Genomic DNA, 23,645 nt, shown 5'->3' with positions numbered 1-23,645 from the left:
ATTTTTCGTGTCCTGTCGGTTCGTGTTTTGTGTTGTGTTTTTGTGTACAGCCATGACGTAATAATTTCTCAAAATTTTCTATTTGGCATTCGAATTCGAACTTCAGATTCTTTTCTTAACTTCTGCTTCTGCTATTGTAATGTTTTCAACAGCAAAAACATTTTTGTTATTCTTTCTTGTACTGATTTGAGTTTGAGCAGATATTTACGCCTAAAAATGTTAAAGTTCAGGGGCATTTAACAAACGTTTTTGACTGTTATGCAATATAATTTATAATTCTATAATTCAATCGTTTATTTTTACCCACACACGCAAATATCAAATTGAACAGTAAACTGATGGTATACGTTTAAATTTTGATTTTTCTTTCATTTAGATTGTGGTGCTTATAAATTGTATAAGTATAATCTTTACTGTAATGTGTTAAGCAGCAAATACATTTTTTGTGTCTCTTTTGAAAAGTCACGTGAACTATTTACAAATTTCCAGTTACTATTTACAAATTTCCAGTCACGTGAACTATTTACAACAAAATGGACGATGACTTTAATTTGCAGTCAAATGGTATGTTGACAATTCTTACAGTAGCTGTTTACATTTATTGATGTAACTGATGTTATTTTTTTCAGATACTGTTCCAATTACACCCAGCAATGGAGAAACCACCCCACTAAAGGGAAGTTTAAAGCGACTTGACAAAAGAATCGAAGAAAAGGCTACAAGTGATATTGGACATAATAAATCTGATAGTGTCGGGAAATATAAGGTAGAAAACTGAATAATGTTGTGGAATTTTTGTTTTAAAATGAATAATTTTTCCAAATATGTTTAGGTTGTTATTTCTTCGTTTCAAAGCAGTGTGAAACTGTGAATATCATTGTACCATTTTATGTTACTATGAATTTTAGGTTTTAAGATGTAAAAAGAAACAAAATAAAAAGAAGACTGTTTTCTGCCAAATATGAAGCCTAATATAATAATAGGGCTAAAAATACGTCTGTACATTTCCTGAAAACATGATTGAAAATGTATTTTACACAAGCAATTGGATATGGCTACTTTGTAATTTAATCGCATTTGTTTACTTTTTAGAATTTCACATCAGATGTGACAGACCCAGTGGAAGAAACAAATGTTAACGCTGTTAGATTACAGTAAGTTCTGCATAACATACCTTCAAGATTGTACTTTTGTTTGAATTAATTCCTTTAGTTAACACAAACTTTTATTGTTGTTCAAAAAACAAAACAAAAAACATTCTTGTCTCGCCCTTTCTATTCTGTTGTCATTCAATAATTGAACCCACACAAATAAACAAGGCTACAATAAATGCTTTAAAGATAAGAATATGCAATGCAAATCCTCACAACTTAATTCCAAGTTTTTACAAATGATAAAAAAATACATAACAATGTTATGTACATGCCCCACATACTGTTTTGTGAACTTTAAATATAAACTACTGTGCAAACTTTGTGTTAAAGCATTGGTCACAGCTCCCAACTAGAGTACTGTTAGCTACAAACAGCAAAAACTAGGTTTAAGATGGTTTAAATCAGCGGTTCCCAAACTGGGGTCCGCGGTCCTTTAGGGTCCATGAGGCAATTTTTGGGGGACCGCGAAGCGGTTGAAGTACTTCTATAATCTTATTTGGCGTCAGTTTGTGCCACTAAATAAGTTTAAATCAAAGTAGAATTGAGAATCGACTGTCTCCATTGCTAAACGATGGCCTTTATTGAATTACAACTATCAAAAATGCAATTGTTCGCGCACGATCGTAATGTTTTTGTCCTGTTTGTGATATCACATGCTGTATTTGGATGATTGTTGTGCGCAATTTTGCATAACTAGCTAAAATCCTGCAATCAACTTTCGTTTTTATGAAATACACATTTAGGCTTAAGGACCGCGAGCCCTCGAAATAGTGGCAAAAGGACCGTTTTGAAAAAAATATGAAAAAGTTTGGGAACCACTGGTTTAAATCATATTCATACAACGTTATTTGATACAACTGTTCCAAAAGCAATTTTACCACTATGCAAAGTAATAAAGTTGATCACAATTATAAATACCAACAAAAAAAGTTAACAAAAAAAACAGAAACAGATCAAAATTGACAATTGACACATTTTTAGTAATTCCTGTACGATCCTGTCACTATGAGCCTAATAGTTTCCTGCCTGTAAAATCTGTCACCATATGCTCGCAAATGTTGTTTACATCTTGTCTGTCACTGAATCACTCTTCTGATAAAAGCTGCCCCAAATCCCAGGGCTACTTAAAGCAACACGAACTGCATGCAGTAATAGCAATTTGCAGGTCTTTTAAGGAACCATGTGGTTTGTTAAGGAGTGTATGTGGTGACTAATGAGTTGTAGCTAATGTAGTAATGTCACTTTTGGCAGTACAGCAACATATGTATTCACTGGTTGTTAGTCATACATGTTTGGCTGTGGATGCAATTTTAATTAGGCTGAGCTCTTATTGGCCGAGGTGTGGGTTATGACACTCGAGCAAGTTGCAGCTCATCAATATTTCAGACTTGTGGTTGCTTTAATACAGCAAACTTGTGGTTATAGAGTGAGGTCTCTGTAGGGAGGCTGTAGAGTAGCTCAGTGTAATAACAAAGTCTTCTTATTTTACTCCTATCTGCACCATCTACATACAAGTACACTAATCCTGTATCCTCACTTAGTAGACTGGATGCAAACATAGCCACACCAGAGACAGAGTTTTCAACTGACTGTGTTTTAGTATTGTGTTAATTTTGACAATGGAGAGTCAAGAGGGCTTGAGTGGAACTGTAAGTTTGAAGTGGCTCACTGAAGTTTAGTTGCTTGTGATATCAGTATAGCATTGGTGCCCAGTAAGCAACAGATGTCCTATATATTTTTTAAACATAGTTGAGATGAAGTGAATAGTGTCGTAGCTGTGGCTGTGTTAAATACAAGCTGACTGGTATAATATTTGCAACACATTGTCTTGTGACCAAAATAAGTTTATTGTTGTGATCAAACTTCCATAAGTGTTTTGGTCTATGGAGACAACATTGGCAACTGTTTAAAAGTTGCACTTTGTCTTTATTTTTGTGGTAGATAACAGGACCATATTATAAAACAATTACAGTTTCTTAACCTTACTGAAACAGTTGTAACATAGTTTGATCTTTTGTATTGAGCATTGAGAAAGACGAATTGGTATAACTAAGTGTTTAGGCATAGAACAGTTGTGTTGGTTAAAATCTTGCTTCTTAAAGTCTTAGGTTTGAAAAGTGTTGTTTTATGTGGGTTAGCACAAAACTAAACAATAAAAGGCAATTAACTTTCAAATGACAAATAAGTATTTTGTTAGAGTGGAAGTGGAAAGATAGCCTAAATCACTAATACCTAGCCTAGTCAGCTACAGATGTTTTGTGGTGTGTAAAGCCTGTCACGCACTTCAGTAACTTATACATCTATTAGAGATACATGTTTATTTTGTAGCATTGTGTAACATGGTTTAATATAAATAACAAATGTATAACATATTGTCGTCATACTGATACAAGCAATGATGGGTACTGCGGATGTTAGTGGCATTGAAACACAAAACGGTGTTCGAACAATTTGCACAACTCCTGATCTGTCAGTCAGTAATTATGATGCTACTACTAGTGGTGGTAATATTCAACAAGTGGACAATGTGCCTCCCTCACAAAACCCAAAGTTTTTAAGTACACCCACACATACACATATCAGGTGGGTTATTGTGCTGTACTCGGTTTACCTACAGTATTACCTCTGTCTGATCCCTACACAAGCTTTATTACATGCACAGTCAACTTTTTACAGGTCAAATCAAATCTATTGCATGATTAGTAATACACTGTTTCATAGAATATTTGTGACTGACACTTATTTTTAAAATCTGAAATTGTCATACAGTAATATTTTTGCAATTAAAATAGTTCTATTTTGAAGTGGAATCGTAAAATCTATTTTAATGCAACAACAATTACTGAGTATCCCACTGAAAAGTTTAATTAACCTATTGTACCTTTATGTTACTTAAAGTATGTATGTGCTGTGGTAGCACAAAAAACGTTTTAATAAAATTAAAAAATTAAAAATTATCGACAGAAAATGTAATTCAACTACTGTGTCTGCTATGAAATAAAATCTGCTGTGTATACACCAATACAATCACTATGTACATAGTTAATTTCTTGCATTTTTTTATTATGACAAACAGTTTATGATATTATGTTGTTTAGGTTTGCTCCCCGAGACAACACCAGCGTGTGGTCGTTAAACAGTAGCACTGCATCGAGCGGAGCAGCCGTCGTCAGGTTTGTTTGCAATATGTTTTGATCTTAAACTTTTATTTTTATTTTTACCATACCACTTCTTTGTTGAGCTGAACTTGGCTTGCAATTAGCCAGTGCCTGTATTTTCTATTTACAATACACTTTTATGGTGTTTGCTTTTGTGTTTTCATATTAAGCAAATGTTTGTACCAGGGACCATTAAGGCTGCTTGTTTGTGGTTACACTTTGAATTTTACAAGTTACAATGCCAAAGTAAAGGTTTCATAGCGGATAAACGATTGTGTCCTGTTGATCAACTTTATTGGTATCATTGAAAGTGTCATGTTAATGCATGTAAAACACAAACTTAAGGCTATTAAATCCAACCGAATCAGTGTTATGTGGTTGTGGTTATGTATCCTTATGGAGAACCCTACCATAAAACTGCTTCTTTTGAAGCCTCTGTTATTTGCTACTTGAAAAGTGATTTCATTCTCAATTTACTCTCAATTGAAGTTTAAAGGTTGTAGATACAAATGTAATAAAAAAATGTGGAGGTCTCAAACCATGTTTGTGCTAGGAAGGATATCATTTGTTACCCTAAACACAGACTGATTTAAAAGCCTCTGAGCTGTTGTTTGCGTTTCAACAAACTTGAATCACCTGTAGTAAAGTGTACACGGTTTCTGGCTATAATATCCCTTACATGTTTGTACACTTGGCATATGTATTTGTTCTCAATTTCGTAAATAAATTTGTTTTCTTTTGCAGATGGTACAAACATCCTAAAGTTCGTGAACATTGGAAAGTTGTTGTCGCATCGTTTGTTTTGTTTTTTATTGGATTGTGTAAGTTAACCAAAGATAAGATAGAAATAAAAAAATGACAAGCGTCCCTTACATTTAACATTGATGCAATATCATAATGATCATGTGAAAAACATATACCAGATGCCTTTATTTTGTTGTTTTAAATAGCATTTTTTTGTAACTTATGTCTCTATTTTTGTTCAATTTTTTTTGTCCAAAGCTGTGTTGTGTTTATGTTGGAGTAGATACATGTAAAATAACATTTGGCAATAATCTTTAGTGAGCTACTTGTAAGCATTATAAGTGTTTGTTGGTGTAATGTTAATGGGATATTTTAACCCCTTCACTTCCTTCAAATGTAACATGCAAATGAAATGTTGAAACTTGTGCCTGTCAAGCAACTGTAAACAATGCAGTTTGTATGAAGTGATCACAACAAAACCACACTACATTAATATTTTGTAATAATATAAAGTATCGAGTCCATACATGTTAAGATAAGCTTGCAGCTTACTCATGTTGACTAAAGTTGTTATATAGGTCAAAGTGCACCACTTTTGCAGTGCTTATAAGCCCCACTTTTTGGGTTTTCATCTCTAAGCATATTGCTTCCTAATTTTTGAAAAGTTTAACTACCTTAGCTGTTTTGAAAGCATTGAGCTCAATTGCAACATTCCTGACATGTTATAGTGAAAAAAACTATGTTATAGACAAAAAGTCCTTGCACACTTTAAGCATTTGCTAACCAGGAAACATAGTGTCTCATTATAATGTAGATGATTAAATGGTAAACAGGATGTTTTTGTTTTTTAGGTTTATGTGTAACCGGAATTATTTTGGAAGCCCTTCAAGTAAAATGTAAGTATTTAATTTTTGTACCCCATGTTTGTTCTTGTATGGGTTTTACCAATGAGCCTGCCAATTTACTTGTCATTTCCAATTGGTAATGGTATTGGCTTCACATGTCAAAATTTGTATTTCTGCAATATTCAGTAAGCAGGCATATCTATATGCGTAGACCGGGTTGTTATCACTGTTACAAACTAGAACAGGCAATGTGTTAGTTAAAACTGTACCAAAGAGTACCTAAAAATGTCTTTGCCAATCGTTTGGCATGCCACAAAAACTTGTCACCATGCCAGGTGTTGCTAAAGCCTTGAGTTTTAAAAATATATAAGGTATGTATGCAATGAAGTCCAAATGTTTATTTTTTACCACCTAAACTTTAGTAAACATTGATTACCCCATGTTAAATTGCTGCTGTTTATTTTGCAGTAAGCGGTATCTTCATGCTTTTTGTTATTGGAGTCATTTGTTTTATTCCTGGTGGTAAGTGCTAGGTTTTGTTTTTGGGTAAATACTTTGTTCATTATAATAACAAAACTGCTTTAGTATAAATCTCTACATTAGTTGCCTAGTTAGCCGAATGGTTGTATCAGAAGTTTGTGTTTCCCTCAGCAAGAAACTTTAGCACAACTCAGTGGTTCCCGATAGGTTGAACTATTATAGGTTCACATGTTCAGACCTTGCCCACCTCCTACAGAGGATAAAAGTGAAACAAACAAACAAACCTTTCTACATAACAACCTAAAGCGATTGTGTTTAGTAAGCTGCTAACAATCCACTATTTTGGCTGATAAGATCTCATCAGTACAGCTGGTAATGAAACATTGACCTTTTTAGTGTAACCACATGATTTGTAGCTCACATAACATGTAATTCGCTTATGTGTTGCACCTGACATGTTTAACACCAATCGTAGCAAATGTTTGTTGCTTTAGTTAAGTTGTTGAATATTTTTTGTACACCTTACTATTTCCTACTTAGCACTTTTGTAAATTGCCATTTTATGTTTGGCGTAAGTGTTTCCTGACACAGCTTTTCACTAAGAATTTTAAAAATTGATGAGAGCTCCCTTATTTTAATAATTCTGTGAACACTAGAAGTTTTTTAAGGTGATAGTTCATGTGAGACAAGTAACACAACACAACAGGAGACACAGTAAAAATACAATTGTCATGTGGTAAAAATGTTTCTAACTTATTTTTTTGTTGAAACAACACTAGTGCTAAAATGCTTAGACTTTACATTTGCAAAAACATGGGGATAGCCTTAAGGCCTAAAACCAATTGCCCTTGCTATAGTTTTAATATACATGAACAAAATGTCATCTGCAATCAACATCAATTCGTACCGAAGAACAAAATATAAATGTTCAAAATCTCAAAGACACTAGCAACTGAAAATCATGTCATTTTTAATGTTGAACCCTAAATAGTTCTAAAGCGAACAACTATGGTTTCCATATCCCCTTTCAAAGTTTAATGCATAAATCACAGTCTTGTTTTTGAAAACATAACATGAAAATATATGTGACAAATATATTGCACTCATCAAAACAATGAACAACAATTACATGAACCAAGTGGTTCGTTTGAAACCCTGATATATTGAGTTCAAAATGGTCCTTGCTTGTTTCAACGATTCTGCTTCGAAAACATAACCTTTAAATTGTTTGCTGATTGTGCAAAATGTGTCCCCTGCAATATAACAAAACCTGCACTCGTTTGAAAGTATTTTCCCGCAGCTTGAAATGTCTGCATACTTGTGTGAAAACAAAGGGGTATCACTGTCATTGTCATGCATCAAGGTCGTTTCTACAGCGATCTGCGTCAAGGTCATTGTGACTCGAAGCGCTGACTTGTCCATGTGCTTGTACGCCATCTGTCTGATGACCTTCTCTATCTGCATCACACCCCCGTCTTCACCAGTCAGTACTTCACCAATGTACTGAACCTGGTATTTTCCCCCGACGCCGTCCTCGGCTGCATGGGGGTCCAAAACAGGGGCTTGGTCCTTTGTTTTGCTGGGGGACATCATTTCAACCTGTTGTGCTTCGTCTTTCATTTCCTTGTCTTCTACTTGTTTCTGTTGCTCCTTGTAGTAAATTTCCATCCAAGAGTGGTACTCGGTCAAAATCAGCCGCAGGGGAGAATAAATACCCCCGGTGCTCGGTGATCGTGGCTTAATGACAGTCAGTTTGCATGGTATGCTGTGTTTTCGACAGTATCTCCATACAGAACGAGCATCATTGTCACCACCAAATGTGGCTGGAAATAAAGGTTGTCCGTTCATTTCCACCAAAAGATCCCCAACTCCCAGATTGTTTTGGTCTGCTGCCACACTGCCTGTTTTCAGTTTGGTAACAATGCCATAACCTGCACAAAGAGTTTTGTTTTAAAGGTAGAGTTCATATTTGTTTTGCCATTTAATTTGAGTCAATATTTAGTTCAATGTTATACCAGCCCATGTTTTATTTAGGCAGTGATGTACAAACAAGTGGCTAATTTTTCTAAGCAAATCTTAGCTTTAGCCATATATTCTGCAGAATGAAACTGTAGCATAACAAAAAAGGACTTACAAGTTTCAAGTATTACTGCTTAAATTGCTACAGTTTACTCATTTTGACAAAGCATATTACCCAAAAATAATATAGATCCGTCCAAAAACCAACGGTAAGTGATATTATGCAAAATAACCCGGCTTGGATTTAGTAGAAACTGTTAGGTTTTCACACACAGATGGTGACTAGCCCCAGAGTAATACTTAGTTATCAATTAACTGACCATGAATGTAGATTAGTTCAATTCCAAGTTCACTAGTTGGTACAAACTCGACAGTAGCGATCGACGGCATCAGCCAAGATTCATCCAGAAAATATGAGTTGTCTAATGCAAGTTCAAAGTTCAAGGAGGTTGAACAGGTCAAAAGTAGAGATCTACAAATGTCGTGCACATTAACTACCCAAGTTTTACTACAGTAACTTATGTAACATTACTAGTTAGCCTATTAAGTCTAAGGTAACTATTTAAGCTATCATGTAACTGCACTTAATTTAGAGTATAATATACATACAGCAAGCACTAAATGTCAGTACATTGTTTTCAGTAAGCACAGTTTACAACATGCATCTGTATTATGTTTAGTTGGAAGTATTTTGATCTCAACTAGACTGCTAGGTGATGGTCAGGGTTTGGGTTTCAAATTTTAAAATGTGCATTAGTCACAGTGGGCAACAAAAACATCACTAATGGAATTGGAACATTAGAGTTTTCGCCTGCCAAAGGGCACCAGGATTACTAACTTAATTGTTACTGGCTCATTGGCATTTAAATGTCACATGAAACATGTATACAGAAGTGTGAGTAACTGACCTTTAACGTTTGTAAAACAGGCTATTATAAGTTTTTGGGAGTAGAGAAATGTTTATCAAATCAACTAGATTTCAAGATGCAATACTACATTATTAACTAACACTTAACTTGCTCAGTAGTATTTGAATGTCACATGAACTACAGAAAAATAAGGTGCAGACAATTCACACTGTTTCGACCTATAAAGTCTCATCTGTTCAGTGATGAGAGATAGCCATATTGGCTAGTGTAGCCATCCAACGGCACCCCAGTTTGTTGGGAGTAACAGGCTAAAAAGTCATGCCTCACCTATTCTGTGCATTGCCACAACTGGGCATACAACACAAAGAAAACTGGCTCACAATGGCTAAGCAACTGCTTGGGAACCTAAGTGAAGTCAGCTCAGTAACTACAGAATGCCTTGTTAATGATTTCACACCTATCATGAAATTTGGAAAATGAACTGTGGTTTACCAAAAGATTTCGACAAATTCTTGGACTACTTAGGCAACAATTATTCCCACCTGAATTGCTCGGATAATTCTTCATGAATCAGTATAGAGCTTCCCCCACCGAACTGAGCCATTGTTTTCATGGCATTTGATCCACTTTTCTGGTCTTCGTAATACCAGAACTTTAGTTGGTTTCTCCTGCTTTTCATGAATTCAACAAGAACATGCAGACTTCGGTGCACCAGACAGTGCCGCATGATATAGCGAAATCTGCCATCATTCGTTTTGAGTCTGATACAAAAGAGGGCAAGTGTTTAGAAAGTAAATGTAGTTTTGTTAGAAAAAAGTGTGTTTAAATATAAACAGTGGCCAGTGTTCATGTTTTTTTTCTTATAACAGTAAAACCGAATTTCTTTTTGCTATCATCTTTACACAAAAAACAGTTTTCCAAGACTGAGATGGAGAACTACATCAGGGACAAGAGACATTTTCCATTCAACCACGATTAAAAACTTGTGACAAAATTGCCAACATCTGGGAAAGGATTTTGTTTCTAATTAGGCCACCACTTTCAATATGTACTTTCAGTATCTTTGTGTTTGTAATTAGGTAGTTAAAGTAGTTGGAACCATCTATTTTCACTTCGTTGTTACCTTTTGTTTTTTAAAGTGGCTTGTATTGCTGCTGATATTGTGAATGGAATAGGTCCATCTGTTTCGTAGGAAGACATAATTTTCCAGAATCGTTGTCTTCTTTTTGAAGCAACACTGTCTTTACCCACATCCCACTTGCCTGAAAATGCATAGAAACAATGATGGTTTTTGATTTTTACATACAGAGCTGCCGATGCTATGTGACCTAGTTATATCTGCACCATTGTGGGTGTGAGTCGTACCACAGTTTTGCATTTTCTTGAACATTTTTTTTCCAAAACTTGCATTTTGTGTTGAAATTAAAGGACAGAATGTCAAATGTATGTTGAGTTAGTCATTAAACGCTTCTGGGGAAAATGAAACTAATGCTGGCAAACAACACTTAATGCAAGCTAAACAACATATTTTAAGTGGTTGTATAACACTCCTACCGTAGTATAATTAAAAACTGTTGCCCCAATACCGTTACAATGACTATTTTTATGCTAGCGTAACCATTTGTAAACATTAATGTAGGTTTTGTTAAAGTATAGCATAGAAATCTTAATTACAGAAAATACAACTGTACCTTAAGCAATATTTTAAGAATAAGAAATAGTAAACAAAGTGTTGGTACCTTGCTTCATTCCTTTCACAAAGCATTGCTCCACTGTTGAACAAAATTTATCCAAGTAAACATTGTCGTCGGTTATTACTTCACCCATCGAGTGAAACTCTTGGATGAGAAACTTTACACTCTTCAACAAGGGGTCCATTAAAGACATCTTGTATATTTGTTTGCATTACTGACCAAATTGACAATAGAATTTTGTCTCTTAAATTAGCTAATATATAAATAAAAAGCTTTGAAATATAAAAACAATAAGTTAGTAACCAAAAAACTAATCAACTTCTTAAAAGCACCTCCCAGCCTAGATGTGCCTTAACTTGTGCAAACTTGGAGACTTTTAGATATGCACCAATACTTAAACTGAACACAAGATGCATTAAATATTGATGGCACCTTTTTTAATATGATATCCAAAGTTACAACAACTTGAACTTGCAAAGCATGTGTAACAAAACAAAGCTTTAAACGAGTACTTTTACTACTTTAACTTGATGTCATTTTTTGGGTTGAAAACAATATTTGTTACAAATTTGTTCATCGCTTATGGTAACAACTTACATGCCTGTCATCTTAAAACATACATTCTAACATGTGATTGTTTTCAATTTTCACTATATTTTTTCATGGCGCAAACAACTTGCAAAGCTTGTGTTACAAACAGAGCTTAAAATAAAGACTACTACTACTAACTTTACGTTATTTTGTAGTCAAAATCAATGTGAAGAATTTTTGTCACACCTTACGTGCCTTTCAATTTAAAATATGCGTTCTAACGTGTGATTGTTAATAATTCTCACTATATTTTTTCCCATGGCACAAAGGATAGCACATAGCTCTTTGAAAACAGTGTTTAAGTGACAGACTGGTTAAACAAGCATGTGGCACCTAAATAAACAGAAAATAACAGGAAATGCTGTTTAATGACTTTCAACCATCAACATGCTGTGTCAACTGGTCATTCATTTCCACATTTTGCTTTTAAAATTCTTATATTACCAGTATAAACTTGTTTTGCAACATACAGTCAAAGTAGTGTTACACTATGGCTAGTAACTGTTGCCTTGTGCTTTGTTGGCAAGTTATTGACTAGTGACATATTTGCATTCAGGATGCATAATGTCAGCTCTAACAAGCCGATGATACATATTTTAAACATAATATGCTTATGAAATTCCTTCTACCATTCTGAGACTAGGACACTTAACATCAAATTGCTAACACCACACTAAGCAATTAGTTTAGTTAGGTGTAAAACAGCAACAAAACGCCTTTTATGTATATTTTAAGCATAATATGTTTGCTTGATCCTTACTACCATTCTGACACTAGTACACTATACACAATTTTATTAACTAGCAATTAAGTGGCATTCAGTTAAGTTCAAAACAGCAACAAAAGCAAAGAAGTAAAAAAGCAACAATCGCTGCATAGCAACTGCAATGATGTGACAAAGTCAAACACTTGCAATCATGATCTGACAGATTTGCTAATTCGCATATGCTGGCACACAACAAGTGGCTGAGTAACAATCACAGCACAGCAGCAACAGAAGTCGTGCTTGAAGAGTGATAGACTTCCTGTTGCCAGTGGGCACGCTTCCTCTCAGGCAGACTGAGATGTCACACAATAGTTGCCATTTTTCACTCATTTGCATTGCAGGGGTGACCTTATGTTAAGACTGGAATGCTTAAGCGTCAACTTTTAAGTGTAATGTTAAAGATATAAACTGTATGTTTAAGGTGTTCTTTGCAATGATTAAATGCTTTTGTTTTTATTTCAAAATTGCATAACCTAATACCATACAGATGTGACGCTAAGCTACCAATTGCTCACATAAAAGCTTTGTGCTGGTTTTTAGCTTAATTAATGTGTTACAATATTTTTGCCAGACAATTTTGCTTCTTATGTGACATATGCACATCAATTCCATGTATCTAGCTTTGGTTTTGTAATATTAGTTTGCAAACAGCACCACAGATATGCATGCAACTATAGGTACCAAAAACCAACCATTCTCTTTATTTTCTCTTCATTTAAAAAAAATCACAAAGGAATCTAGAAGTGGTAATATGAAACACTATTCTTTTGATTTTCTTATTACTTCCCTAGACATGTATTATTATTATTATTGTAACCCTATACATGTGCTGAACTTTTTCTAAGTGATAGCTCAGAGCATCCTTTTGATAAACCATACACAGCTGTAAAAAGCTACCAAGTCAAATACAAAACCACAAAATAAACCTTTCATACTGTTGACTACTAGACCATGTGAAATAACAAGCAGTAACACTGTTAATATACCACAACAGTGATGTATAAAGCAATACTCATGTCTGGTATTTGCCACAGTTTTTATGGTTGAGTCAGATCATGGTTGACTGCTCAACGTTTTCCAAAACTGTTCCAAATATGTTTTGAGTGAAAACATGGTACTGTTTATGCTGATTGACGTAATAGGGCTAATTCTGCATTCTCCAAAATTACATGGTCTTCTGCAATATGTTAGGGAGAATACTGTTGAGAGAATGGCTTACAAAACGTTAAAGAAGGGTGTTAAAAGAATTAACACTGCTTGAATAAGGCCTCTATGAAACAAAATTTAATAATTATTAACTTTCAAAATTTTGAGCGTTTAATTTTTTCTGTCTCATGCTGGTTTATTTCAAGCGTTTGGCCAAGAAAGAGTGCTTTTTTTGTATTTACACACATGTTAGTTTAGTTATCCAAAGTTGATTGGATGGCCAAGTGGTTTACCCACAGGCCCCCAAAATGTGCAATCTTTGGAAACAGCTATACTTACTAAAGTGCTTAATCCAGGAGTTTTATACTTTATTAGTTGATGCATTATTAAAAATTTTAAAACCAAATTGTGTGCAATATTACTTATTGAATTTTTTTGACATGAATCTCCAGTTCTATTGGAACTACTGCTTTACAAAAATCTAACATGATTTTGCCTTTACTAATCCCCCTTTTCTGTTTTGCAGTCTACCACGTTATAGCGGTATATTACGCAGTGAAGGGAAAAAGGGGATTTAGTTTCTACAACTTACCGCTTTTCAACTAAGTATCAAGCAAGCAGTCAACAAACTGTATAAAATCTTCGTTGAAATTTCCTTCGCATATCATCGACAAAAGTCTTCAAGCCTACAGACATATGCAAAGACTGACATACTTATAACACGAGTAAAATATTGCACTTCAGATCAGCCACTAGGTGTGCTCTTGCATCTGGAAGTAGACACTCAATGTGCCACAGATCAATGCAATGTCGTGTTGATATGATGAAGACAATATTGTTCTTTTTTGTAGCAATTGATCTGTCCTGTAAATTCGGTACTTAGTAAACTGATATTGTTTTGAGGCAAATGTTGAACCCCAATATCTGTCATTATTATTGTTCACAAGCATTTTTTGCAGTGGAACAAACTTGTTTCACACCACTGAACTAGATATTGTAACTTTGGGGCTTGATTTAAGGAAAATAACCTTCATTGCATAGTGTAGAAGAATCACCTGTATAAAATAATTTTGTTGCTGTAACTGAAAGTAATTTTTAGGTGTCAGCATCGAAGTTTTTCAGTAATAACTGCAAATCACTTTTAAGTCCGGCCTTACATGAAGCAATTTCATTACTATTTTATGTTGTTTAGAAGATTTAAATCATGTCAATTGAAAGCAAGTTATCATCAAAGTTCATGTAATTGTTTAGGTGAGGAATGTTGCTTTCATCAGCAATTATAGAATGACAACATTCCCCTGTTTTTTGTATTTACATTAGTTGCACTAGATCGGGTTGTTCATTATTTTTTCAAACTTTGTTTTTACTGTTGCGTTTTTTCTTGTTTATATTTGATTGTTAGCTTATGCTTTGCGTCGATTATGTTAAAATTTCGGAAACAAACATTGAAACACTAGTTGGGGTTTTAACCATTTTGGCTTACACTTGCTCAATTGACTGGTTATAATTTTGACTGCTTGCAGCAAAAATGTTTTTCTAGTGTCATCCTATTATTGGCAAATATAAATGAACAAACCAAAGATAAATTTGATTAATTGCATAACCTGATAAATAATATTTGGTTCAGAAATTTTAAACACACTTTGTTTATTTATAAATTTTCCAGTTAACCATATAATTGGGTTAATTTCATAAAAAGCTGTTATGTGATGACAAATTAGTTGACCAAGAAAGATTTTAGTGCTTTAATTGATAAAACTGATTTGTCTGTACTATGAAATATCCCATTAAGTTGCTGCATTCCTGTTATTGTGTAATCCTACAGTTTTTTGATCAAAAGTTTTGGTTGATGAATAGAGCAAACGAATATTTTGTAATTTTTTTTGCTATATACAATTGTGGCTAAATGGTGTGAGTAACTGGAATTTTCTCAACTAATTCTAGACTACAAATTGGGGTTTATCTGTGAAATATGAATACGCGATAAAGCCAATTTGTCTGTATTTTTCATGGATTTCAAGCATTCTGCATTGTGTCAGTTACAAAATTGTGTGCAAACCTGTGTTTTCCATCCTGTTTTCCCTATCCTTTAAACCATAACAAAATTTCAGAAAATGGGTATTTGTTTACTGTTGCCAAAACAAAAACAAGTTTTGCTTGATACCTCATACAACTCTTATCAATTCAACTATTTGGTCACAGTGAACTGTATTGAATTTTATGCTTGGTTACATGTTAAAGGTACCACAACTTTTTATGTTTACATTAAGTAGGCAGTAGACTGCTCTTTTTGTATAATTTGTTTTCTACTTAAACTGTCCCCCACACACCATAAGTTTGCAAGTAGCACTTTTCAAACGTATCAAAAAACATGTATCTGTGTTACAGCATTTGAAACAAGTTTTCATCCTAAAAACCATTACAGGAATAAAAAGCAACCTTTTTGACATTTTGAAGAACATGACCTTTGTGAATTAGGTTTAGGAATGTGTGCGCTTTCATTACTTTAAACTTCACTTCTTCAAAGAAGTTGGTGCTTGGAATATGTTTATGTCTTTAATACACATTGGCAACTGCAACTTTACAAAGTTGACTGCAACTCAACATATTTTGTTACCACTACCACTATAATTACTTGCTAAAAATACACATGAAAATAAGATTCAAAACATGTTGAAATTCTTCAGCTTGTTTTGCTAAACATTGAATGACTCCACATGTCTCATATTGTTTGCAGCAACATTGCTTTTCATGTTTACCAAAAGGTCTTGTTGTTTTTCTGACTCAAAAGTCACAAAACAGCATTATTTGTAATGTTTATGACCTAAACTTTTTTCTTTTGTCGCATCTCGTTTTTTGTTTGCGAACGATCTAACATTTTATTGCTTCTTTGTGCTTTGCAAATAAATTAGCTACAAGTTTGTTAACATTTGTACTTCGTTTATTTTGCTGCAACATTTATCCCATGTCTTTATGACAGTGGTTCTCAAACTTATATGAATCGAGTACCACCTGACAACTTTTTCTATCGCTGCGTACCACTAAACCCTGTTTGAATGGATAGACCAAGAAAAGTGGCCCTTTTTTTAAACTGGCTAGCATATTTAGCAATTTCAAAGAATGTCCAAAACAAGAGTTTCGCCCAAACCAGAAAACTACTCACATCCACCTAAAGAGCTCCAGCGTAGCACTAGTGGTATGCGTACCACAGTTTGAGAACCACTGCTCTATGAGATATTTCTGTTTTTTATTGATAATATGTGCAATTGCTAGATATTATCTTTGTTCAAAATCTACATTGCTGATAGTACTTAACTATGTATAGCAGAAACTCAATACAACATAAGCATTTGTAACCCATTTACCAGGCCATTTTATGACCAAATATAAACACACAAACTTAAATCTTTCCGTTTTTAATTGCTCAGCGACAATTTAGGTTAAAATGCCACTCTTTCGCTAAATGCAAATACAGTCTCATTAAAACTCTAATTGTAAGTTGTAACATTTTGCTACCATAACTATTAGCACACAAATTGATCAGATGTGATTGCATCCCATGTTTTTCCTGCTAATGCAGCTGGCTCTTTGCATTTCATCAGATGAGGGTCCTGAATAACTGAGCTGTAAGAAATTTTTTTTTATTAAAAAGGTAACTATAAGTTTACCACTCTTTAAAAAACTTTCTACATACTAATCAAGTTTTGTTTTTTCTAGAAAGAAACAATCACTACAATGCTTGCGAATTTGTTTTTGTTGAAAAGGAGTAAAAATAGGATATACAACTAAATCTCACTACATTCAAACAACTTTCCTCCAAAAAGTAAGACCTAATTTTATCCATTCAGGTTTTAGTGAACTAAGCGACATAAGAATTGTTATGTAACAAACCTGTTTTCTTGGTATATTTTCAACCATTTCAGGTTACAATCACATATCCAGTTATCTCCCCATAAGTATATCATATAAATGGAAGGAAGAAATGATTTTGAAAACAAACCATTTGGCAAGGTACGAAATGGATTGTCATTTAACCACACAGTCTACAAAAATGGTTTATTTTACAAACAGTTTAAGTTTTTTTATAGGAGCAAAAACAAGTTTTTTGCAGTAAAAAATGATTTTATTGGTTATTTTTTGGTTAAAAACAACATCAATTTTATGGTTAACCAGAATAAACTCTGAACTGGAATTTTTACAAATATCAGAATGCAAATAACTGGAATTGTTCTACAGTTTGCCAACCTTGCCCTATAGTGTGGGTCCCCTGTTACATAAAGCATGTCATAATGCTGCAGCGCTTTTTCCATTTATCCACCATTTGTCCCATGTTCTTGTCTCACTTTATAACATCTTAGCGCTACACAGCTATTTTTGACAACTTGAATATTTGAGCATAACTTGTTTTGATTTGTTTCACCGAAAAAGTTTTATTGTTTCTATTGTACCTGCAGCGTTGACAACTCAGCAAATGCCCCAGCTTCAACAGAAGATATGTTGCTAAAACTGATATCAATGTCAAGAACTGAAGATAACCCAATTAGAGTGTTGTTAGTCAAACTACTGGTAATGTGACAATCATTCAATTCCAACATTATCAAATTGTGTAAGCCTTGGAAAGCAAAATCCTCAATAGTTGTCAAACTGCTTTGCCAAATTGAAATGTCAATCAGCTGAAATCGTAACCAGGTATGTTTATTTTTTGTACATTTCACTAATAAAAATGTTCTGTTTTTTATGTTGTTGTGCTTTTGTTGAAATTTTATTTTGCTTTTTACTTAGGTGATGTACATTGTCTAATAAGTTTGTAAATTTAAACATCACTCGAGTTTTTCCTTTTTTTTACATTACAAGTGGCAATATATTTTTGCTAAACAAGTTTACAATAAAGTTTATTTTGTTGTACATTTTTCAGCACAGAATTTGCAGGTTTTATTACGATTGGTGAGTATAGAAGCAAAATAGTCAATGCCCAACTGTTGTGATCTAACTGTTAATCAACATATGATGTTAACTCTGTATTAAAATGTGTTTTACCTTAGGAAGGTGGGCGAAAGCATGACTCTGTATCACTTTTATTGGATTTCCAACTAAATCCAAGTCTTGTAAAGAATCAGGAATATTTTTTGGTATCACATGAAACTTGTTGAATCGAAAATTGAGGACCCTTAACTTTGTCAATCCTGTCAATAAAGTTTTGAGCACTTGTAAGTTTAAATTATTTTTAATGCATAATTTTACATTATGAATCAAAACATATATTTTATTTCATTTTTGAAAGCACAGCAGAGTTAACTTTTAAATCAGAGCGCAGTCAACTTGTTGTTTTTCTCAACAAGAAAGGATTTGAACAGCTTGATAAATTGCTCCATTTATGGTCAAATTTACCTTTTAACATGGTGGAATGTACTGATAAATCTGTTAAGTTGTTAAATGAAACATCCAGCTCAAGTAAATTGGGTGCATTTTTTGCTAAGTTTGTCGGCAAATTTTGTATCTTGTTGTATTGTAGTTGTAAAATTTGGAGATTCAAATATTTGTTTTCCTTAAAGTCGATGGATAAAACCTGGAAAATGTTACTACATTGTAAAGATTCTTTTGGTTCATTAAAAATATAAAAACTTTTTTTTCCAAGTAAAAGCATCATGCTAAAAAATGATAAGCTGCAGACAGTGCACACTATTTCGACCTATAAGGTCCCATCAGTGCTGCTGGTGAAGAGAGATGTGGTGTATGCCTAGTTGTGGCATCGCACAGATTAGGTGAGGCATGAGTTTTTACCCTGTTACTCTCCAACAAACTGAAGTGTTGTAATTTGGATACACCAGTCAATACGACCAATCTCTCGTAACCAGCTGCACTGATGAGACCTTATACGTCCGTGTGCACTGTCTGCAGCTTATCATTTTATAATAAATGAAAGTGTATGTTTGAAATGGAAGTTTGTCACACATTATGGAATGGGAATTTTCTTTAATTAAAGTTTTTAATGCTACTGTTGAGTTAAATATGTGATATTGGTAACATGCCACACTTTTATCAAAATGGTTTGCCGAGTTATTTACGCAAATGTTTTTCTCTTATTGTGAAAATATTTTTAGAGTTACACAGGACAAACCTGACCAGCAGCTATTGAAAGGAGACTAATATTTTTAGGAAGCTTTGTCGGAATTTGCGTCAAATTGTTTGCTCCTATATACAGGATCAACAGATGGTCAGCCGATCTGAAACACTGAAGAACACACACAAAACATATATATATATATATATTTAGGGGAAGTATAGGTTGAAGACACTATATAACCACTAGGACTCTTGACAATCAACCAGAGTTGTAAGCGGATCCGCAAATGACCAAAAGTACAAGGCCAGAACCCGGCCCGAAACAAAATTTTAAAAAGTTTGAATTTACCCCAAAGGTTACATGCGTTATCGTCTGCGTGTGCAGGCAGGCCAGAATTTGGCCTTAAAAGCCCAACGCGGCTTGCAATTTAGTTCAGTTGGGTTCATTGAATCGTATTTATATATATATATTTTTTTTTTGAAAAAACAATGAAAACAACATGAATGAAAACAAACAATCGCCGAATGAGAAACAAGGCGCAACGGCACGGGATAACTAAGTGGGGGCATAACTGGTGGATCAAGTCCAAAGCCAACACAGAGTTCGGGCCTTTGCTATAAGCAATGTTTCTGCTTACCCCAAACTCACTGTGTTGTGAGCTCCCTTTAAATAACGCTTTATAGGCCATGATCCACCAGTGCCCCCTATTTTTTGTACCTGGTAACGTTGCGCAGCTATTTCCCTTGACTTGGTGATTGTTTTAGTGGAATTCTGTCGCTGTACTTTATGGTTTCACCAAGCGAAATAAAGCTCGCTTGCGTGATATCTATAGCCTAGTACAGTGGTTCCCAAACTGTGGGCCATGGCCCAGTACTGGGCCACAGAGCCATTTGAACACATTCTACTATTTTGTTGTACTGTAGATATTATGCACTTTGTTTTGAAAAACATTATATTTGCAAAGAATTCCGAATCTTGTCGCCAAATTTCAGGAGCATGTGTCTCATTAAAAATAAATTGCTAGAAACCGTTTCGCCTGTTTTTGAGTTATTTTTTGTGCCCAAATTTACAGCACGTGGTGGGCCACGAATCGTTATTAAATAGACATTTAGGCCACAGACCAAAAAAGTTTGGGAACCCCTGGCCTAGTGAATCTGGTCCAGTTTTATGGAAATTAGGCTTTTGTTCTCACATGTTCGGCCAGTCCATTGTCGGTGAGGTAATTTTCGCTCAAATCAACTTGACTGAGATTTGTCAAACCAGCAAACGAATCGTCGGGTAACGAATGGAAATCGTTAATGGACAAATCGACGTTGCTTGTCTGCTTGGGAAGATCCGGTATTTTTGTCAAATGCAGTCTGCAAAATAGTTCAATACATTTCATTTACTAGTTTGTTTCGATTAACTGTTGTATGAGGTACAAATGCCAAGATGATGTGTTAGCACAATCGCGCACTTGTTAAATTTTGTTGTAACACATTAATGCTTAGAAATCTCGTTAGACCCTAAACGTTATGCAAAAAAACATTTTTTTTGTACATTTGCAAATAGTTATCGATATTATATATCAGTTTATGAACAGACCTGCTGCAGTTCACAAAGCCCTGATTATCGCAGTCACAGTTTGGTGGGCAGTTGCTGTTCGGTTTGCTCCACTCCGATACTTTAAACTCGAAATCCAAACTATCTGCAACATCATGTGGCATATATTTTATATTGCGACTTCCACATGACAAACCAAAGACCAACAGAGTGATTACTAAAGCAAACGACTTCATCTTGTTAATTCTGTTGTGCTGTTAAGTTTGCGACTGTGTGATATTTCAGCTGGTTAAACTGCGTTGGTTGTTTAACAAGTTGATTAGTGTCGTTGTTAAGTGTTTGCGTTAGTAACTGATTTGTGCCGAGTTTACAAACGACAAACAATTGCCTTTGCGAAGTAAATTGACTGTTCTTGTCGGTGCAGATTTAAACTAGTTTGTTTTCCTTGTATTATCGGATAAAATCAGGAAGAGATAATACAATTCTAACTTGACAATAGCAAATGCAAAACCCCACAGTCGAACTGGAACTGAACCCGAACCCGCAAACCCGTTTAACCGGTTTAAATATAACTCCAAACGTGAATTACATTTTCGAAACGTTTACAAACGACAAACATTTGCTTTTGCGGCGTGAATCGACTTCGGATAAAATCAGGGAGTCGAACCGGAACTGAACCCGAACCGGCGAGGGTGAACCCGTTTGCTCGGTTTAATTCATTGAACCGAACAGTTAGTTTATTTTGCTTAAACCCGAACAGGATTTGAACGCTATATGATTTTATTATTATTTGTAATCGCCACCACAAAAATTATTGATTTCAGGACAGCGTAGGCTACCGAAGAATATGTGAGTCAAAGTTGACGAAATATACGTGCTTTATAATACACAGGCATAATTTCTTTTGGATTTTGACAATGCAGTGTGGAAAATTGGTAAAATTTAGATTAGGTCAAAGGTGTTTAAAACCAGTTTTGAAACCGCGAACCGCTTTGGAGCAGGTAATTTGCCCGATTTTTTAGAAAACCTAAACCAAACCTCGGAAAATCCACAGTGAACCCGAACCAAATGACAAGTAGTTTGACTCCCTGAATGAAATACTTGTCATGAAATCTTCAAAATGTTTGGTACGTGACAGCTTCATAGACTTGTAGGGACAGATTTTGCCCCAGTGTAGGCCTAAAATCACAATTCAATTTTTTTTAAGATAAGGACAAAAAATGGTTGTGAAACTCAGGGGTAGAAAATCGTATTTGCAACGTAGGCTATAACGTTACAGCGTCAATTTTTTTGAAATATTTGGTCACTTAACAAAGTGGTGGGGATAGAGAGCGGATCATTGTCTGCAATCAAAACAGGAGACCATCAGGTACTCCTCAAATTTCAAATGAGTCAAGTGTGATTTTAAGCATTTCCAACCTACGTAATAAAACCACTGCTGCTTTAAACAATTGTGCTCTCATTATATTCAAGCTATAGCCTAGAAATTCATTGCGTGTCGGTTTGTTATGTAAAAACATGTAGGCAATGTGGTCCTAATGGTGGAAATAAGATTTTTTTGTTGATTAATAAACAAGTTAAATTTACGTGTGGCCTATGTGATACCGACGATTTTCATTTAAACTAATCTTTTTAAAATAAACGGCTTGTCTATTAATCATATAGAGATAAGAATAAAACTTTTAAGAGGCGACTGTTGGTGTTAACGATTGTGGTGCGTTTTTAGATTTCAGGCTTGGCTAAACGACTTTTGTTCTTTCTGTAACGTATATATACAGTTGAGAATGTAACACAAGTTAATATTCTGCTTCCCACATTTTTTTTCACACAATAGGCAGCTATATGACACTTTAGAGAGAGATTTGGCCATCTGCAAATTGACCGGGTAGCATTCAAACTCTGCATGGGGTCTGAACGCCACAAAAGATCTCAAATCGTTTCTGACCTACTAAACTGGAGTAAGTGCCAAACGGGGGAAGGGAGGCAACTCCACTGTTTAATATCAGCGTCAGCATGTCATTCAAAGCTGGTGCACTTTGTACTGGCTTCAGAAAAGGAAATCTTATCATGTCGAGCTTGGTTTGGTAACAGGTGTTTTTGTGGGACGGGCACAGAATAGAAAAATACGATGCCAGGTTTTACTTAGTCTTGAAGTGTCATGGGTAGATTTGAACACAAAGACTGTTATGATTTGTTTAGAATTTATATCATTCTTAAATTGCTTTACAAATAAACGTTTCGACAATCATTGTTGTCATTGTCATGTTAAATTAAAATCGATACAAAAGATGTAGCTTGGTTGGTATCGCACAACAAGGGGGCAACTGAAAGGAACATATAAAGTTTTTTTTTACAAAACGATGACAGAATTCAATGTTGAAATGTTTTGCACTGAGATACTAATTTTCGTGCTTAGTATTTTTGTAACAGTGTTTTAGAGATTTGCATTTCGAAACAACAAACTTTATTGTCATCAAATTCGAGTCATAAAAAATACGGATCAATTGACAAGGATACAAATGTACGATGGACTTTTGGCTTTTATATTGCCATAGTCACATGGTTTACGATGT

General features: G+C 34.5%; 3 protein-coding genes and 1 long non-coding RNA gene across 6 annotated transcripts; 2 read left to right on the top strand and 2 right to left on the bottom strand.

The window, feature by feature from the left end:
- Positions 1 to 361: 361 nt before the first annotated feature.
- Positions 362 to 16,393, top strand: LOC145209524 (transmembrane protein 134-like). 2 transcript variants are annotated; one of them, XM_080079833.1, is made up of 8 exons: positions 362 to 564; positions 630 to 766; positions 1,093 to 1,154; positions 4,253 to 4,327; positions 5,057 to 5,133; positions 5,908 to 5,952; positions 6,370 to 6,423; positions 13,993 to 16,393. In XM_080079833.1, the coding sequence occupies exons 1-8, from the start codon at positions 534 to 536 to the stop codon at positions 14,070 to 14,072; spliced, it is 561 nt and encodes a 186-aa protein (XP_079935959.1). In that variant the 5' UTR covers positions 362 to 533; the 3' UTR covers positions 14,073 to 16,393. The 2 variants fall into 2 exon arrangements, with proteins under 2 accessions (XP_079935959.1, XP_079935960.1); XM_080079834.1 differs by lacking the exons at positions 362 to 564; positions 630 to 766; positions 1,093 to 1,154 and adding an exon at positions 3,479 to 3,737.
- LOC145209522 (uncharacterized) lies at positions 6,996 to 11,265 on the bottom strand. The gene is made up of 5 exons (XM_080079830.1): positions 11,009 to 11,265; positions 10,393 to 10,531; positions 9,812 to 10,030; positions 8,721 to 8,872; positions 6,996 to 8,312 (listed from the first exon to the last, which is right to left on the bottom strand). Exons 1-5 carry the CDS (start codon positions 11,154 to 11,156, stop codon positions 7,507 to 7,509), a joined length of 1,464 nt encoding a protein of 487 aa, XP_079935956.1. The 5' UTR covers positions 11,157 to 11,265; the 3' UTR covers positions 6,996 to 7,506.
- Positions 16,394 to 16,866: 473 nt separating the features above from the next.
- LOC145209523 (osteomodulin-like) lies at positions 16,867 to 21,398 on the bottom strand. Of its 2 annotated transcripts, XM_080079831.1 has the most exons (8): positions 21,115 to 21,398; positions 20,723 to 20,888; positions 19,585 to 19,698; positions 18,855 to 19,032; positions 18,504 to 18,649; positions 17,915 to 18,139; positions 17,358 to 17,509; positions 16,867 to 17,090 (listed from the first exon to the last, which is right to left on the bottom strand). In XM_080079831.1, the coding sequence occupies exons 1-8, from the start codon at positions 21,306 to 21,308 to the stop codon at positions 16,991 to 16,993; spliced, it is 1,275 nt and encodes a 424-aa protein (XP_079935957.1). In that variant the 5' UTR covers positions 21,309 to 21,398; the 3' UTR covers positions 16,867 to 16,990. The 2 variants fall into 2 exon arrangements, with proteins under 2 accessions (XP_079935957.1, XP_079935958.1); XM_080079832.1 differs by lacking the exon at positions 17,358 to 17,509.
- On the top strand, positions 17,194 to 20,562 carry LOC145209526 (uncharacterized). Its single transcript, XR_013855116.1, has 4 exons — positions 17,194 to 17,289; positions 17,390 to 17,477; positions 17,921 to 18,155; positions 18,509 to 20,562. It is a non-coding gene; the product is annotated as an uncharacterized LOC145209526 (long non-coding RNA).
- Positions 21,399 to 23,645: the final 2,247 nt, after the last annotated feature.

Source organism: Phallusia mammillata, chromosome 1 (genome assembly GCF_965637545.1).
Source record: "Phallusia mammillata chromosome 1, kaPhaMamm4.hap1.1, whole genome shotgun sequence".
NCBI classification, from domain to species: Eukaryota; Metazoa; Chordata; class Ascidiacea; order Phlebobranchia; family Ascidiidae; genus Phallusia; species Phallusia mammillata.
This window is presented reverse-complemented; position numbering and strand designations above follow the sequence as displayed.